At 51.7% G+C, this 18,679-nt stretch overlaps 1 protein-coding gene across 4 annotated transcripts in view; it reads right to left on the reverse strand.

Moving 5' to 3' along the window:
- Positions 1–18,679, reverse strand: part of SIK3 (SIK family kinase 3) — a 70,695-nt gene that overhangs the window by 14,608 nt on the left and 37,408 nt on the right. For 2 of the 4 annotated variants that reach the window (XM_041413799.1, XM_041413797.1), the window contains exons 3-14: positions 18,609–18,672; positions 12,880–13,041; positions 7,746–7,870; positions 7,362–7,485; positions 6,528–6,646; positions 6,086–6,196; positions 5,805–5,948; positions 5,170–5,247; positions 4,950–5,059; positions 4,346–4,499; positions 3,148–3,303; positions 2,028–2,098 (exon numbers count right to left, since the gene is read on the reverse strand). In XM_041413799.1, the coding sequence (XP_041269733.1) occupies positions 2,028–2,098; positions 3,148–3,303; positions 4,346–4,499; positions 4,950–5,059; positions 5,170–5,247; positions 5,805–5,948; positions 6,086–6,196; positions 6,528–6,646; positions 7,362–7,485; positions 7,746–7,870; positions 12,880–13,041; positions 18,609–18,672 (1,418 nt within the window). Of the gene's footprint in view, positions 1–2,027; positions 2,099–3,147; positions 3,304–4,345; positions 4,500–4,949; positions 5,060–5,169; positions 5,251–5,804; positions 5,949–6,085; positions 6,197–6,527; positions 6,647–7,361; positions 7,486–7,745; positions 7,871–12,879; positions 13,042–18,608; positions 18,673–18,679 lie in introns of all 4 variants that reach the window. The other 2 variants (XM_041413798.1, XM_041413796.1) reach the window with 1 other exon arrangement.

An 18,679-nucleotide genomic window follows, 5' to 3' on the forward strand; every position in this document is an offset into this window, starting at 1 on the left:
CAAGGCCGCTGGGTGAGCTCAACCCTTTCTGCCCTGTGGACCAGCAGCGAGGCAGCTCGGGTGAGCAGGCCAAGCACCACTCGGGCAGTGACACCTGCACACCCTCACCTTGCTGATTTACCCAGCTACTGCCCCCGGGAAGCAGAAAGAGCAGCACGCAAGACAGACTTGCCCAAACCCAGCCTCTCTTTGCTGCTGAAGCCACTTAAGCAGAAGCAGCAGGTTAACAGTGCCGTGGTGCCCCGCCAAAGCCCGTGCCATTAGCTGTTTAAGAATCATTTGATGTAGACAGGGAAAGGTTCCCAAAGAGCTTTACTGTTGTGGTTTGGTAAGATCATTTTATTTCAGCCCTCCAGGGAACAATCCAATCACGAGCTCTAAGAGCGTTTCGGGTGGAAGAAAGTTTCCCAAAGCTCAAAGGAGATGTGACTGCTCCCTGGAACAGAGAGAAGACTGTGCTCTGCTTTCAAGGTCAGATTAAGGAGGGCAAAAGCTGCTCACTGGTGGCTGCAAACAGAGTATTTGGGGCAGTGTTCTGAGAAGCTAAATATTTGCATCTGTCCCTGATGTTAATGCTATTTACCCTTCTCTGATGACTACTGACATGTCGCAACACAAGGGGGTGGAGAACAAGTTAACACACAACCTGGATGGTGCTTTTTCAAGGCCATCTGGTGGAAGAAGAACATGTGCTGTGAAAGAACTAAGGGCAGCACTGTCGAGAGCAGAGAAGTGACCTCTGAGTCCAAGGGGACTTGGTTTCCAGTGGGATCTGAACATTTCAGTGCCTTGCAAAACACTACACAGGGGTTTCAAAATGTTTCCAGCTGAGCTAATGCTTTAAAGGCTCAGCTGAAACCTTCAGGTTTAGAATAGTGAAAATCTGCCCAGGTAAGATGTCGAGGCATCTCCTTGCCAAGAATGAGATTTATCATGTTTGCACAGCCAAGAAGACCACCTGCTGTTTGAGGTGCTGTCAAAGGACATTACTGGCCCCATACTGTAACTGTTAATGGCTGTTCAAGCTATTATTGAGGTTACAAGTAGACTTTCCAGGCTGAGGTATGCAAAAGGAGTCTCAGTGCACAGCCTGACACTGCTCACACCCACTGTTCCCTGGGAGCACTGAGAGGAGCACAGCTGGCCAAGGCTCTGGAGCATGATCTGCACCCACCCCAGTGTCACCCTGCCTGCAACAACCCCCAGTCTGAACCCTTGTGAGCCCCTGAGGAGCCACTCCCTTACCCAGGTGATGACCTGTACAAAGGGGGATCCAGAAAGCTCTTCCAGTTTGAGGTAAGAAGCAGGAGCACCCACCACACGTAGTGCCCAGCTGGTTAGCAGAGAAGAAACTATGCAAAAGCTCCTAAGAAAATGTTAGCAAGGCCATGGTTAGTGTGTTCATGGACTGAGAAAGTACAAGCACATTCTACCCACTTCCTACAATGTGTTTAGAGCAGACACAGAGAACAGAAGTTCCCAGCCTGAGAGCTAATAATGCTTCCCTTATTGGAGCAGACTATTTTAAGGCCTGATGCTAAAATTAGCAGCTAGAGGTACCCGTAATTCCAGCAAGCTCACTTTGTTTGAGGCATCAGAGTTGGATGTTTACTGCACGTCTTGATACAAAAGCTGCTGCACTGGCACCCAAGGCCACAGAGGAGATTCTCCCACCTCCAGCACCCAGCAGGGAGGGGAATCCCTCGGCACTCACTTGGCAGGTTAGTGTGGATCGCATGCTGGTGCACACTAAGCAAAGGAATTTAGCAGTTCCAAGAGTTTCTGGAGAACCTACTGCTCAATCAGCTACCAATTTCAGGGGAATCCAGCTTTGCAAGCACCCAGTAGTGCCAGAGGAGCAACTGCCTACAGTAATCAACACCCAGAGGAACAGGAGAAGTGTTGAGCCTTCGCTGGAAAATCAACAGTGGTGCCCTGAGGAGGTGGCTGTGCTTGAATCAGCTCTGGAACGGCCCAAGGTGAGCCTTGTGGAGGTAGGAAGGGAAAATGTTAACAGTGGGAGTTACCTCTGCACAGCTTCCTGGTCCGGCTCCCCGTCGGAGCTCTCCTCGTCCACAGGGGTGACAGCTGGCACAGCCTGTGGAGAGAGAAGCCACGGCTCAGGAGGACACCCAGCACAGTCCCCTCCATGCAGGGGACACCTGATCTTCCCAAACAAGCTTCCACAGGGGTGTGTGCTGGCTCCTCTGCAGCACCAAGGAAACCTGGCCAAGAACCCCTTCCAACATTCCTTCCCCAGTCCAAGTGCCTGGGCAGGGCTGCTGCTGCTTGGAGAATTCATTGACACAGATGCACGCAGGGAGTGAGAACACTCCTGAGATGGACACTGGAGTTTTCTCCATGGGATCAGCAAAGGACAAAGCAACCATTACAGTGTGCCCTTGACAGACCTGCTAGACACACCTCTGTGGGTCCAAAAAAGAATGTTTTAAATAAGAGACAATAAACAACCTTGTGAACCAAAGCTAAAGAATTCCAACTCTTTCTTCAACCGTCGGGCTAGGAAAAAAGGACTCTTGGGGTCATCCTGACTGCAAGAAACCCACGATCAGTTCCAGAGAGGAACACACAGCCTCACTTGGCACCTCCAGGAGAGAACAGCAAGTCCTGCAAGGGGAGCAGGAGCAGGCACATCCCTGCAGCAAGCAGGTACACTCCTGCAGCAAGCAGGCACATCCCTGCAGCGAGCAGGCACAGCCCTGCAGCGAGCAGGCACACTCCTGCAGCGAGCAGGCGCATCCCTGCAGCGAGCAGGCACATCCCTGCAGCAAGCAGGCACAGCCCTGCAGCGAGCAGGCACAGCCCTGCAGCGAGCAGGCACAGCCCTGCAGTGAGCAGGCACATCCCTGCAGCGAGCAGGCACAGCCCTGCAGTGAGCAGGCACATCCCTGCAGCGAGCAGGCACAGCCCTGCAGTGAGCAGGCACATCCCTGCAGCGAGCAGGCACAGCCCTGCAGTGAGCAGGCACAGCCCTGCAGTGAGCAGGCACAGCCCTGCAGCGAGCAGGCGCAGCCCTGCAGCGAGCAGGCGCACCCCTGCAGCGCTGGGCCTGCTGTGACCTGGGCACAGCCACCTGTGCCTGCGGGAGGGGATGTTTTGAAGCTCCTGCCTCCCTGTGCTACTCACTGGCGTCATGGTGACGAGCGGCGAGGGGCCCCGGGGCCGCTTGAGCAGCTGCTGCGCGTGCAGCTGGATGTTGGCCCCGCCGTCGGACGCGCGCCGGCCCAGCGGGCCCATCCCGTTCAGCAGCTGCAGCGTGGGGGGCTGCAGCAGGGACTGCTCCTGCAAAACACACACACACAGCACCGTCAGCCACGCCGGCCACAGCCCCAGGTCACACCGCGGGAGATGACGAGTCCTCTGGGATTCGGGGATGGCAACAGCGTCTCCAGGGATGTGGGGCAGGGGCAGGGGATGAGCAGGGTTTAATTCTGCAGCTCCCTGCATGCTGCTTTAGCTGCCAGGTAGGCTGCAACCTGCAGCTCAAAGCCAGGCAGCACAGTCCTGTTTCTCCCCAGCCCATTTATTAATTTCATACTGCACTGCTCTTTCATTCTTCAGCTTTTTCACAGAATCACAGAATGGTTTGGGTTGGAAAGGACCTTAAAGATCATCTCATTCCAACCCCCTGCCATGGGCAGGGACACCTTCCACTATCCCAGGCTGCTCAGAGCTCCATCCAGCCACACACACAGCACCGTCAGCCACGCCGGCCACAGCCCCAGGTCACACCGCGGGAGATGACGAGTCCTCTGGGATTCGGGGATGGCAACAGCGTCTCCAGGGATGTGGGGCAGGGGATGAGCAGGGTTTAACTCTGCAGCTCCCTGCATGCTGCTTTAGCTGCCAGGTAGGCTGCAACCTGCAGCTCAAAGCCAGGCAGCACAGTCCTGTTTCTCCCCAGCCCATTTATTAATTTCATATTGCACTGCTCTTTCATTCTTCAGCTTTTTCACAGAATCACAGAATGGTTTGGGTTGGAAAGGACCTTAAAGATCATCTCATTCCAACTCCCAGCCATGGGCAGGGACACCTTCCACTATCCCAGGCTGCTCAGAGCTCCATCCAGCCTGGCCTTGAACACTTCCAGGGATGGGGTATCTGCAGCTTTTCTGGGCAACCCGTTCCAGTGTCTCACCACTCTCACAGTAAAGAATATTTTCCTAATATTTGATCTAAACCTACTTTAGAGAGCCAACTGGAATCATACATGAAGAGAGTAATTCTGGAGGCTCATGCAATCCGAGGAGTGACAAACAGAGGGAGCACAAACACCCCTCCCACCTGGCAGGGCACAGAGCACAGCAGGGATCCTGGGCAGTACCTTGTACTCCAGCTGCCCCGTGGGCTGCAGGTTCTGCCTGGGCAGCACATTGTGCATGAAGTTCACATTCGGGGTCACCTGCAGGAACGGAGCCTGAGGCGTGACACGGGGGAAGCCAGGCAGGAGCTTCTGCAGGTCTTCCATGACTTCCGTCCTGGACAATCACATTTGGAGAGGGGAATTAGCCACGATGTGAGGAAACCCCTCACAGACCCAGTACACCCAGCTTCCCTTCACAAAAAGCTTCTTTTATTTCTGGAAAATGGTCACAAAGAGCAGCCAAGCCACTCTTTGGTTTCATTTGTCCCTTTTTTCCCCTCCATGTTGAGATTTGGCAGAATTAGCTCTTGGGCATTAACCTCGATGGCATTTCTCACAAAAACTCCACCTTGGACATGACAGCAGCGCAGCTCAGGTGAGACACCTGCCTTGACCAAAGCACAGCTTACCCAGAGCTGATCAGGAAGGGCAGGAGGAAAGCAACTCATCCCCACCTAAAATACTGACCAAGCTGTGCAGGGGCACTGGCACCTTTAAAGGAACACCCAGAAGGACCAAAGTCACATGCTGGCAGTGAATGCCCAGGCTGGAGAGCAGTACTCACCGTGGGTCAGCTACTCCCACTGTGTGCCTCCTCATGGAGAGGTAACGGACCAGAGCCTCAGGTGATGGCTCCTCCCCTTCATCACTGTCCAAGTTCATTGTTCCATCAGTCTGGGCAGGACAAACATTGGAGATGTTGAAATGCAACGTGAGGATCGAAGGAAAGGCTTCAATGTGAGCCAGACAAAGAGCTTTGCAGGGGTCATGGGGATGTGTCTCACCTCCACAATTTGGTTCTCAGGGTTGATGAGCTGCACTTGGGGCACACTGATGTTCATGGTGTTGCCTGTCTGTTCTGCCTGCTGAGTGGAGAGATCAGGATCAGAAGACACAAACACAGCATTGCTTTACAAACACTGCTGGATTAATACCATCCCTAAGCACCTGGACCAGGGAGGTGACCCTGGAGCCAGTGAACAGCTGTTTATTCTCAAGAGGTTGCCTTGCTTACCCCCCTTCCTTCTGTTCAGGCAGGGTCAGCATCTCTTCTGCTTCCCTTATGGCCTAGCCTCTCCCAAAGCAAGTGCTCATTGCTCCATCAGCAGCACAAGGTGGGGAGGAAGCATCACACAGCAGCCCTGGGCTGGGAACTCCAGCTCCCAATAACTCCCTCCGTTCCTTCCCCTGTCACTAAGCCAGCAGGAGACTGCCTGAAGGATGTTCAGCCAACGCACAAACTGCTCCTAACCTCTCCTAACCTGAGGACTAGGGCACCCTAAGCACAAACCAAAACCTCAGACGAGGAACGATTGCCACTCCAGCCAGGGTGTGGACACCCACGAGCAAGCCTGAGTTTAGCAGGTAAGGGAGTGGCTGGCCCTGCAGAGCTGGAGCAAGGCTGGCAGAGGGGACGCACCTGGATGTTGGCCGAGGTGGGGAAGGTGACGGTGCGTGGGATGCTGGGCGAGGCTGCGATGCGCAGGTTCTTGTGCCTCTTGAGGCGGTCGCACAGCAGGCTGTAGATCGCGCTGTAGTGATCGTACGCGTCGGCTCGCAGCGACTGCAAGGCAAAGCACAGCGGTCACTCCCTCCCGGGCAGCGATAAGATGCATTTTATGCTGTGCTGGGGCTGCTCAGCTGCCACCAAACGCGGCCGTTTGTCAGCGAGAGGAGCAGGCAGGGCACGCCAGGCCTCACCTGCACCGTGCGCTCCTTGTCCAGCCCCATGTCCGCCATGGCCAGCAGCACGTCCTCGTTCAGCGGCTCCAGCTGCCTCTCGGTCTTCAGGTGCTGACACTCTGCTATCAGCTGTGAGGGCACAGGCACAGTCAGAGCTGACATTCCCAAAGGCACACTGATGAGTCACAGCGCTCCCAAGAGCCCGGGCTCTGGCTGCAGCTGGCGTGAGGTCTGATGGCAACCGAGCCGAAATCCTCTGCCCCAAGCTCCCAGTGCCACAGGGGAAGATACAAAAATGTACAGAGATAAGGAGTGATGTGGAAAGCAAGGCCAGGAGACAGAGAAAAGGGAAAGGCCACGCCTGGGAATGAGTGTTCCCGAAGAACAGAACCAACACTGCAGCACCACGTGCCCAGAGCTCGTTTGAGTCACCGAGCAGACCCTGCTCATTGCTGCTCACCCTGTCAAACTCTGCATCAGCCTCCCCCAGCTTCATCCACTTGTGTTTGCAGATCTGCTCCATGGAGAGCCTCTTGCTCGGGTCCAGCACCAGCATGTGGCGGATCAGGTGTTCGCACTCTGCCAGGGAAGAGAGGCCGGGTCACCCACAGGGAGGGACACGGCTGCTGCAGCGTTCCCTTTCCAAGCTCCCCTCTGGGGAGCCACCTCACAGAAACACTGCTTCTCTGCACTTCACACCTGCAGGTCCCCAACATGCCTCACTGCTGCAGACACTGACTCCCCTGTGCTAGGAAGGAGGGAAGCCACCCAGGCTACACAGAGCCCTGTCACCCTGTCCCTCCCCATCCTGATGTGAGTGGCTTTTGGAGGAGGAGAGCAAAGGGTCCTGAGAATGTTCTCCACTCCACAGCTGTGCCATTGTATTACACCTGTGCTGTCACCAAGAGGGACTGCTGAGGCTCTCCCGTTTAGGCTGGGATCTAAGTTTCCTCTGGAAGCTCCATATTTTAGCAGAATTTTCTGCACGGAGAGAACCTCTTCCCCAGATAAGACAGCAAGCAAGGAGCTCTTCAGCTGGGAAACTCCACGCAAAATTGTTCCTTAACCTGACAGCAGGCAACCGAGTACCTACACGTGACTCTTTGTTAGGCTGATTTTAAATGAAAATTAATCACACTTTCCACACCCAAGATTTATTATTAAAGTGTTTTTGCAGCAGCAGGACACAAACGCTCATCTCTGACGGAGCTGCTGCTGGAAATTCCTGCCCAAGAATGCCGTAAAAAGCTGAAAGTGAGGGAGGTGCAGCGGAAAGCCCCGAGGGCCCCCTTACCTGTGGACATGAAGAAGGGGATGCGGAATTTGCCGCTGAGCACGCGCGCGCGCAGGTTCTGCAGCGTGCTCCCGTCGAAGGGCAGCGCCCCGCACACCAGCACGTACAGCACCACGCCGAGGCTCTGCACGCAAAACAAACCCGTCAGCAGCGCCAAACCCAGCCAAAACCCATCCCTGGGCAAGGCGTGCTCCTGGCGCCTCCCCACAGGGAAAATGCAGGATGGAGCAGCCAGAATGCAGCTCTGGAAATGTTCCTTTGGAAAACGCTTTTTGCTGTGTCAGGGCTTTTCTCCAAGACGTGTACTGAGCACTCAGGAAGCAAAGCCAAACAAACAGAGCGAAAATCACATCAAAGTCAGAGAGGAAGAGGCTCATCACATACCCAAATATCAACCTTTGGCCCATCGTACTCCTTGCCTTCAAAGAGCTCTGGAGCAGCATAGGGAGGACTCCCACACCAGGTTTTAAGGAGCTGGCCAGGGGTGAAGATGTTGCTGAACCCAAAATCTGAAAGAACAAAGAGAACCGATGAGAGGAATGTGATTCACTCCAACTGCCCTGAACAAATGGTATTTCAGTAACTTGCTGAGTCTGGTAAGGTCACGTACCATCCTGTAATGGGTAACTGGTACACAGACACTGGAAATGCAATCACTGAGGTTAGAAAAGACCTCCGGGGTCATCAAGTCCAACCTGTGCCTGATCCCCACCTTGCCACAAGCCCAGAGCACCGAGTGCCATGTCCAGTCTTTCCTTGGACACCTCCAGGGGTGGTGACTCCAAACCTCCCCGGTGCCCTGAGCTCTGGGCACTGCCAGCAAGGACAGAGTGCAAAGGGAAAAAGAACGGGAATTTTGATTTTTCCAAAAAGCACTACAGGGTTACGGTGGGCAACTCTACCAACAGAGTCAAATCCTTCACCAAGAGCAAATAACAAATCCTGAAAGAGAAAGGTCTTCACCTCGCAGGCAGCCAGCCATCAGCTTACGTGGGCACTAATGGCATTCTCTGTTAATTAATCTGCCTCCCCCTGGCTCACAGCTGGGACCTGCACTGCAAAGGGCAAGGAAAACAGTCTGGATCCAAGAGAAGGGAGCTGGTTCTTGTAAAAAGAAAGAATCTTCACTAAATTTCCTTTTTTTCTCCACAACTGAACTGAAGCAATCATAGTCCCAGAGAGGAGTTCTGAGGTGTCCACATGTTTTTCCTAACACATTTAAGATTACTCAATATTACCAGTTAATTACCAATTAACTACCAGTTCCACACTGACTTCCAAGTGAGGATCACCAGTGATGCCAACAGCTCTGCGCCACAGGCAGGAAAACCCCACCAGCACTCCCCAGAATGCACTAATTGGTGAGTCCATGCTCCCTCTTGCTGTTCTCCTTACAGGATTTTCCATGACCTAATTTCAGGTGACTCCTCTCCTCCTTTGCACAGCGTCTGCAGAACCCAGCAGCCCACCTGGCACTGCTCCTGCCAGCTCAGCTCCAGGGGGCACAGCCAAATTCCTTCTCCCTGTCCCTTTGCAGGGAGGAAATTGTCACTGTGGAGGTGATTTATGCACGTGGAGAATACCTAAATCAGCTTGTTCTGTGGAAACACCTGGACTACACACCAGGCTGCTCCAAACAGAGCAGAGATGGTAAATGTTCTTTAAAGGCACTGTGGAATCAAAACAAGGCACTTACACGCCCGTTGGGTTTTTACTGTTGGCAGTGAAGCCTTCTAAACCTCCAGTCAGCCTTTGGAGGACAATTCCAGGGAAATAGCACACAGCTGCACAATTGTCTTTTCCACCTCTGCAAGCTTTTGAGCTGCTGTCTCACGTTCAAAGCAGGATGTGTAACAAGTGCCTGAGTTACAGCCACTGGAGCCAGCAATAAACGCTGCAGCACTGGATGTATTTCCCAACACACAGCATTCGTATCAGGTTTAGACATAAACTCCTTATGACTGTGGAATTTTGGCACTTCCCATATATTGAGCAAGTTATCCTAGTTTAGTTACTTCTATTTGTCCCTGCAAGTACACGAGCGGGCTTTGGGGAACCACCTGTATTTTCCAAGGAGCGCACAGCCGGGAGCAGCTCCAGCCCTGCTCAGGTGACAGGCCCGAGGTGCTCCCCACTCTGCTGCACAGGTCACAGCGAGTGTCAGCAGCAGGGGCAGGGCTGTGCCATTCCAGGGCTGTGCCATTCCAGGTCCGTGCCATTCCAGGGCTGTGCCATGCCAGCTGGCAGCACCGCAGCCTCGGAACAGACACGCAACAGCTGCCTGCTGCACCCTCCTCTGCTTCCTGCAGATTGGCCGGCTGGGAAGCTTCACCCCTTCCCCATCGTGCTGAAATCCATCCAGGGATTCACAGCTCTTTTGGACAGCGAGAGGAGGTAGGGAGAAGGGGAAATGCAGAGTCTGTCCTTAGGAAACAGGGCCAGAGCCGAGCGCTCGCCCTGCGGCTGCCCCGGCCTGGGGTGGAACCTCTCCCTGGGCAGGGATGCTGTGCCCAGCCCCTCCTGGGCACAGGGCAGGCAGGCTGCTGGGCTCTGCAGGGAGCTGGAGCCAGCAGATCCTCTACAGGGACACTGCTCCCAGGCTGGAAACGGCTTCCAGATCCCACCTGCGCTGTGGGACTGAGGTCAAGGCTGGGGAAAACAGCAGGGCTTAAAAAACCCAAAGAAAGTTCACGGGAGGACTTGAAAACCCCGGAGCAACTAAGCACAAAATCTAAACCAAACAAAAACACAAATTACGACTTAAATAAACTTTCTTAAAATCTATGGCCAAGGAGATGCATAAATCCAAATCCTCAGGGAGCAATCAGGTCACATTCCACAAACAGATGCAGAAGGAAAGAGGCATTTTTGAGCAGCAAGGTGAGTCACGATGATGTGATACAGGGAAAATATTTAAAACAAACATCTCTGCTACAAAACAGTGGGTCCAGTCCCTCCAGTTTCCTTGGACTGGAGCTCAGGGAGTGGCTTCAGTCTCTGCCCAACAGGGATTTGATCCTGAGGAGGGGAAGGAGCAGCTGACTCCTGCAGACGAATGCAAAGCGATGCATAGATCAGATTCCTCTCCGAAACCATACCCGGGAAGGCCGGGGTGTTTAGCAATCATCAACTCCTGGCTGAACTCTCCAGCTGGGAGCACAGGGAACGCAGTGCCAGCAGCTACTGACTCAGCCTCTGAGAAGGTACACTGGAGAAAAAGCATCCATGGGAAAAATGAGAGCGAGGGTCACAGCGTCGGGATCGCGGTGTTTACGGAAAAATAGCGAGGCAGCAATCAATCAAACCCCAGCCCAAAGAGTGCCCACCACTGAGAGCAGCAGCACTGCCCACCCCGGGGCTGAGAGCTGCGACCTGCCGAGTGCCAGGCAAGGGATTTCAAGCTGCAAATGGATGTCAGGCAGAAAGTGCCAGAAAATCTGCACTGATCAGAGTCTGGAAAGCTCCAAAGTTTGAGTTAGACACAGTTAACGGGCTTGGCCCAATAAGTGAAGGTTCAGCTGGTTCTCCACCAGTGGAACTGGTGTGTGCATTTCTGTAGCATTTCTCCTGGGAGGGTCTGCTGTGAAGCAGATCTGTTGCTATCACATTTTTTTTAAAAATTTTTTTTCTCTTGAAACAATGGAAGAACTGGTGTCAAGTTGTAATTGATGAGTTATAGGGAGAAAACTTAATACTTGGAAAATCCTATACCATAAATCAGCTTTTCCAGGCTACTTTTCAAAGCACTACAGCATCTTCCTGCCAAGGCAAACACTGCCACCACCAGGGTGGGGACTATCTCCTGGAGTCATTCTGGGAGCACAGATTTGGAAGGAAAATAGTTTCCAACTCCCTCAGATAAAAAAAGGTTTCCACAATTTCCAGAGCTTCTCAGCCTGCTCATGTGGACATTTCTCCAGCAAATCCAGCTCAATTCCAGTTTCCACCTGGCTTAGTTTTTAACTTCTCGCTGTTTGCCAGGCACCCTCCCCCTCCACACAGAGCGGATTTTTCCCGTGAACACAAGATGGCCTCAAACCATTAGTGCAGCCTTTGCATGAAACACCAGAAATGTTGCTCAGAGACCTCCCCAGCAGCCTCTCCCTGAGCTCCACAACCCCTCCACTCCTACTCCAAGGAGCTGCACTCCTGCTGCATCAGCCTGTGTGTCACTTATCTCCTGCTCCCAGAACAGTGAGGAGCAGGTTATCATCCCTGTGCCAAGGAGGACATGGTGCACACTGTTAAGCACCAGAGGGAAGTCCATGAAGTCCACCTCTCCTTCCTATTCCTTCCCCACTCCCTCCTCACAGATGGAGTGTGAGGGAAGCACAAGAAATTGCTGATGATTTTACCACAAACTGAGTGTAGAGCTCTAATCTAACACCTCAGGATGGTACACGAGAGAACAGCAACAATGAGCTAGACTGTTTCCTTTCTTCAAGATGCTATCTAGACAGAGGAGTATTTCCTAAGTCCCAGAAGTAAAATTGCTCAGACTGAAAAGTTTTGTAGCCCTCAGCACCTAAAAAAAAAAAAAACAAGTTACCAACCCTTGCAAAAGACAACAATCTCACCAGAAAGTCTGCTAGGAGAGGGAGCAACCAAGTGCTTTCTAAAGGTGCTCTGCTGTGCTCTAGGCTCTGGGAGAATTAAATGCTGAGTACAAGATCTACCACTTCCAAAGCCCATGAAATGAGATGACCAGAGCAGAATCACAGAATATTCTGAACTGGAAAGGACCCACGAGGATTGAGTCCAACTCTTAAGTGTTAAATCTCATTGGTTCAATTGGTCATAATCCCACCAAGCCCAATAGAGTCAAGCCTAGTCAGTGCCCCCCAGAGACGAGGCAAGGCTCAGTCTCATGGTCAGAGGATCACAGACATGCAGCTCTGTGTTAGGTCAGGACAGAAATGCCCAGGGAAGAAGCTCTCTGGAAGGGCAGCTAGTGACAAAAAAAATCCCACTGCCCAAAAGTGAGGGCCTGTGTGTTCAGCTGCTTTAGCTTCTCTCCCTGCAGGGAATAAAGCCCCAAAGCACTGAGGCCACTCTGGCTCTGTCACACCACATCGAGAACGATTCCAGGAGCACAGTTTCCCCTTCACTGCTCCACCATCCACCTTGTCACCCCTACTTTGCCATTCCTGCTCTCTCACCTAGCCTGACCTGCTCTGAAGAAGCCCTGAACCAGCAGCAGGACTCAGAACAAGGTCAGTTTTGTGATACTGTCTCACCCATCACCCAGAGGAGTGAACACCGCAGTGTCTGCAGCCTGGGAAGCCAAACCTGCCTTTTTTTCCTTCTTCTTTTACTTTGCACTACTCGAAGGGAGGTATAAATCTCCTGGCTACAACCTGGCAGTTCCAGCTCTGGGCAGCAGGCCACACAGAAATCCAAAGCTTCCTTTAGCTGCACCGCGTTTCCTCCTCCCTGAATACCTGGAAGCAGCCAGTGCCTACATTTATTAACTCCTGAGAGCAGCTGCCTTCCTCCCACACCGCTCAGCTTAGCTCACCTGCTATTTTGATGTTCAGGTTTGCATCCAGGAGGAGATTTTCTGCCTTCAGATCCCTGTGGACTATGTTACGACAGTGACAGAAGTTGACAGCAGCCACGATTTGCTTGAACTTCCTCCGGGCTTCCTTCTCGGCCATGCGCCCGTGGGCCACGAGGTGATCTGTGAGGTGGAGGAGAACACAGGGTTATGGACACAGGGGCTTCTGCTGCTCGTGGAGAGAGCTGGGGAGGAGGGAGCAATGTGGGCACAGCGTGGTTTCCAGCTCCAGCAGCAGAAGCAGAGGCACGAGCAGGGTCAGGCACACTGCTGCCAACCGGTCCTCGCCTGGGCTGGCTCTGAGGGAAAGGCTTTGAAATTAGTGTTAGATAGAGGATAGCTGAGGGGATGCCTGGAGAATCAGAACTGATTTGTACACAAGGGCAAAGGTTTTAAAATGTTTTTCTACATCAAAATAAAAACGAAGCTTTTCCAGCCTCTGCCCTCAGTCAGACCCCAAGCCTGGTGCCACATCACCTCGAGAGGTGCAGCTTCCTGGCCACGTGCCATGCTTCCTTCCCTCTGGTTTTTCACAGGAAACGTGTCTTTGGTCTAACATGCCTCCAAGATAAGTCCTGCTGGAACCAGCGAGCTGCCAGGTAGTCACAGGCACAAGCAGCTGCTCACCTCAGCTCTGCAGCCAGCACAGCTACCAGCAGCTGCAGGAGGGATTTGACATCCTCCCTCTCTGTGCATCGACATCCTTGCGAAATCCAAGAAAGCATTTCATTACAAAAATGGAGCTGGCCTCCACTACGGAAATCTGAGCACTCCCAAATATTTTGCTGAAAGCCTGTGCTCTCACTCAAAGGTAGTGTTTGTTGCCAGCTGGGCTTTCCTTGGAAGCCAGCACTGCACACACGGACAGGAAAAGCCTCTCCAAGAGATCACAAAGGCAGGCACACAGCAGTGACCCAGCTGAAGTTCAATCCACTTAAAATCTGGAAGCACCAAGCTCACAGAAGCCACTTGTCACTGTCCCACGAGCAGGGATGGACAGGCAAGAGAAAGGCAGCAGAAAAGGCAAAGAAAGGAAGCCTCGTTTCAGGAGGTTGTAACTACTTGGTTGGGCCATCAAGTTGGCCTCAAAACATCTCTGGCCAAAATTAGGCTGAAATTATTCACATCCTTCCCTAAACTCCCTTAAACTGGGGGCTCAATACAGATATCTGTTCTTGAAAATAATAACAATAAATCACTTGTGCAGGTTTCTCATCAGGTGGTTGTGTTTTTCCCCAGTCACCCATTCATTAAAATACCTGTGACATAATTGACTCACAGTAAATACTAATTACCAAGATCCATCAAAGCAGTTGTGCTGCTCCTGACTGCACAGCAACCTACTTCTGCCTTTGCCCACTCATGTTGTGCAACAGACTCGAGGTGTTTTTCAAAGAACTTGTCAATTAACTCTTGTTCATCGGATAAACTTATTCTGTAAGCAAATCTGAACCAGGGCTGGAGAAGGAAAACCATCACCAAGTCAAATCTTGACCCTCAGCTTGCTCGCTGGGCAAAGCAAAGTCACCATCTCAAATTACCCCGTCGTCTTTCATTAAGGCATTTGCATGGTCATAAATTTGTGACTCTAAGGAGACTGACAGCAGAGCACAGCAAGTGCTGCTCCAATTTAAGCCACTGATCAACAGGTAATAGCTCAGCTCCTAAACAAGGTCATTCACACCTTCTGCTCCACTGGGATTTGGGAGCCAGCCTGTCCATACAGCAAGTGCCCTGGAAACAGAGCACAAGGTTCCAATTTCTCGACAACTTCTGAAATATTTTAGCAATTCTCCTGCAGGCAAGAAAGCAAACTCAGCTACTGCAGCAGGTGTCTTTCTGCAAGGCTTTCCTAAGTGTATTTCTGCCCAAACCAAGCTCACCAGTCCCGGCACAGCCGGTGACACCCGCGTTCAGTGCTGGCACTTGGGGCACCCCCTGCCCCATGCCTCTCACCCAGAAAACTCTGCTGCCCCTCTGTCCAGCCAGTCCTGCTTAGGCTGCAAAAAGCCCTTTTTAGGTTAGGCGTGAAATTTCACTTTTGATGAAGAACTGGAGCAGAGGCCCAGGCTCTGCACGTAGGCACCGCGCTCCGAGCCCACTGACATTTCTGCACCAGCTCCAGAGGAAGGACAGAAACAATGAGGCTACAGAATACTTCACATACCACCAAGGGCAACTGTATGCCAAAATTAACCATTGAGAGCTTAGTCTGCACAAACCTCCCATGCAGTGGGGGTTACAGAACTGACCTGAGTGCTGAGCTGGGAGCAGCACCCAGAGCACCCAGAGCCTGGCTGGGCTGTGCACAGCGCTGCTCCTCTGGGTGTCTTCCAGAGGGGAAGGAATGCATAATTTCATTGCACAACCCCTACACACATCAGTCACCGCTCTCCCTACTTACATGAAGCACCTGACGCTGCTCTCTGTGTTAAAAAAACAATCCAATCCTACACTGGGGAAAAATCACCTTTGGTTCAGAGAGCACTGACCACGAGTTTCCACTCCCAGCCTCTGGACAGACGCCTCGTGCTTTTAAAAGCTGCTTTCTGTCTGGAAAACAAACGCTGATGAAGCTTCACATCTCCTCTGTGTGGGGGATTAAGTCACATTTCCAGTGAATTTGGTGACCTTGTGATGTCAGAAGCAGTCTGACCTTCTAGAGACAGGCACCACAACAGTGTTTAATGTGTCTGCCCAGTTCAGGCTCACAGTGCTCAGGACAAGCGGGCGGGCGGTGGGGAGACAGGGCAGACGTGGTAACCACATCAACCAGATGACAATTTTCTAAATTTCCTGTGATTTTTTTTTTTTATAATAAACCAAGAACTCATATTCCATCAGAGAGGACTGCAGATTATTTACAGTTTTCATAGTAAACAGCTGAAAGCAAACCAGATTTTTAGACTATATTCCATCTGACCTCGAAAAAGGACACTCGAGGGACCTGGAATAGAGACCACCCTGTGTTTAAAAGGAGACATTCATTTCTTCATAATGTCAAACCAGCGACCCAACCACACTCAAAACACGGAGAGGGACAAAAATAACAATTTACATTTGGCTGCTGGAGCCCACAGCAAACCCAAGGCCTGTCCCTGGTCCCTGCGCGCCGCTACGCAAACAAAGCGAATTATCAAACCATTTCCAGTAAGAGATGAATCAAAGGCTCTCAGGGCACAGCTCGGCCCTGTTACTGGAACTTGGATAAGCAGGTGGTGGAACCCTCCCAGGTGCTGGGATCCCTGCAGAGCTCCGGCGGGCAGGGACAGGCCGGACACACGGCCAGCCCTGACTGACCGTGGCCATTTGAGAAACCATCGCTCCAGCAGCTCAGAGCTCTGACCTCTAGCACTGCCTGGGAAATCCTGACAGTCTCTGGGGTTGTTTAAACCTTAGGAAGTCCTGAAAGCATCAGGGAAGCAATTTAAGATGTGTTCCTTACAAAAACCTGCAGTTCACAACGGCACAATGCTGCAGCTCTGGTTCTGTGGGGCTGCACTCAGCCTCACCCTGGGTATTTGACACACAGAACACAGAAGCTGTCAGCCCCCCTTACCCTCCAGCACTACATTTTAAAGCCCACATCATGCATGTGTAAAGACATGACCGAAAAGAAGATTGAAGAGGCTCAGCACAGGCCCATTCCACAGAGAGAGAACCCCCAGTGCCCAGCAGGAGGCACGGTGACAGTGGCTGCACTGCCCACACACACCTCACACACCACCCTGCAGCACATCCAGCTATTCCCAACAAGCCCAGCTGCCCCAGGAGGGACAGGCACTGAGCAGAGGCACTGTGCAGGTGAGGTTTTACCCAAGAGGAGAGCCTGGCCGCCCACGCTGCCATCGACTTTGTCTTCACAAAGGACGTGAGACCCTTCAGCGCTGGAGATGCAAGGACTGCGAGGAAACCTCCCCAGAATGGGCTCCTGCTTCCTCCCTGCAAATTGCTTCCGCTGTTAGAACAAAGTCTTAATGGCTCCTCAGGAAACTCTGAATACAAAAAGCTGAGACTTGAGTTTTCCCCTCTCTGCTCTCGCACTGAAGGCAGTGCCCAAAAATCCTCAAAACCGGGTAGAGAGGCAGGACCTCCTGGCTTGGGTCTGCAGAAGCCTCACGCTATTACAGAGCTGGCTGCTCCCAGCTATCAGTGAGGATAAAATGCTGGGCAGCAACATGGAAATTAGCCATGCTAATGAGCTGAATTTACTACAGCAGAAAATCTTTCAGAAAGCAATTAGGTTTTCACTTCGACTCACGCAGAAGGCTATTTTTGTAACCAAAGAATTCATTCCAAGTTTGTATGTGAGCTTGCACATAGCTCTGGATTTAAAAAAAGATGAGCCCATCCCTGCCAAATTCAACAGAAGAGGGAGAAAAAGTAAAAAGAGATTTATACTTTTCTGTGGTGATACACACCCAAGCCAACTCCAGGACACGTGCAGGTGATTTTGCTGTGCATGGGAAGGTGAATTTCACAAGCCTTTGGAACTGCTGAGTGTGTCCAGCACCATGATTCATATTTGAATAAACAACTGGAAGGCTCAGCAAGTCAGTTTTTCACCAGGCAATCCACACTTCCCAAACATCAGCTGTCACTTGCTTCCCCTTCGGCTGTCACCTTCTCAGGGAGAAATCCAAAGGACATGGACAATATTGACAAGAAGCCATGGCAACCATCTACAGAGGTACTGAGGAACTGGTGGCAGTTTGTAGTGGCTGGAAACCAGCACTTTTCAGCTTTTAGTTTCCTTCATTTGGGGTTTCTCTTGCTTCACTAAAAGCTTCGTCTTTTACTACAACTCAGCTTCTCCTCCAGAGAAATGAGAAGTAAAATCAAAAGTGAATCTTCTGCCATGACTGACGAGGACAGGGGGAGTGTTCCCAGGAGCTGACAGGCCACGTGTGACTGTCCTCACTTCCTTGACTGAAGCTAATTGAAGCACAGAGCATTTTCCCCCTTTTTGGAGGCTCATATTGGCAAAGCCAGTACAGACCAATGTTGCAAAATCCCAACTCTGTCACCCAGCACAAAATTCCAGTGTATAAGTAAATTCCCGTTTCTGTAAGTTTTGCTATTGTTCACCAAACAAACGAACAAACCAGCCCACAGCTCTTTCAGCTGTGCTGCACGGATACTTTTTTCCCTTTCAGGAACAGCTCCTGTGGTCAAGAACACTCAGCCAAAACTCTCTGGGACAATGGTGCTTGGAAGGAATGTAACCAATGCTGGCTAAGATAACATCAGATATCAAAAAGGAAAGACAAGACATGGTTTTGAGCACAAAACCCACCAGAACTGCAGGACTGCCTGTTTCTTTGAAAGCTACTGACACATCCCAACAGTTCCACTACCACCAACAAGGTTCATATAACTTGCTGGGAAGCAAAGCACTCAGCAACACTAAGATCCAACTGCATGACTATTCCCAACGTCTTTAATCCCAAAGTGAGCACGAAAGAGGAGCAGCACCACCTGTCAATGAAACCCAAAGAAGAAACAGAGGTTATGGGGGCTATTTTTCCACCGGGTTGGTCTCATTTACTCCTTTACTCCTCTTGTCAATGGAAAGTTTGCAGGCTGAAGGGCACCTCTCGGCTGAAACAAGAGAGTGTGGTGGCTATTTTCAGTTTACTGTAGTTGACCAAGTGCATTATCTGATTAAAGAATGCAATAAATGTACTTACCAAATATTTCCCCTCCACTGGCATACTCTGTCACCAGATAAATCATCCGCTCCGTCTCCATAACCTGCACA

The sequence above is a fragment of the Onychostruthus taczanowskii genome, unplaced genomic scaffold (assembly GCF_017590055.1).
Source record: "Onychostruthus taczanowskii isolate IOZ18803 unplaced genomic scaffold, ASM1759005v1 scaffold43, whole genome shotgun sequence".
NCBI classification, from domain to species: Eukaryota; Metazoa; Chordata; class Aves; order Passeriformes; family Passeridae; genus Onychostruthus; species Onychostruthus taczanowskii.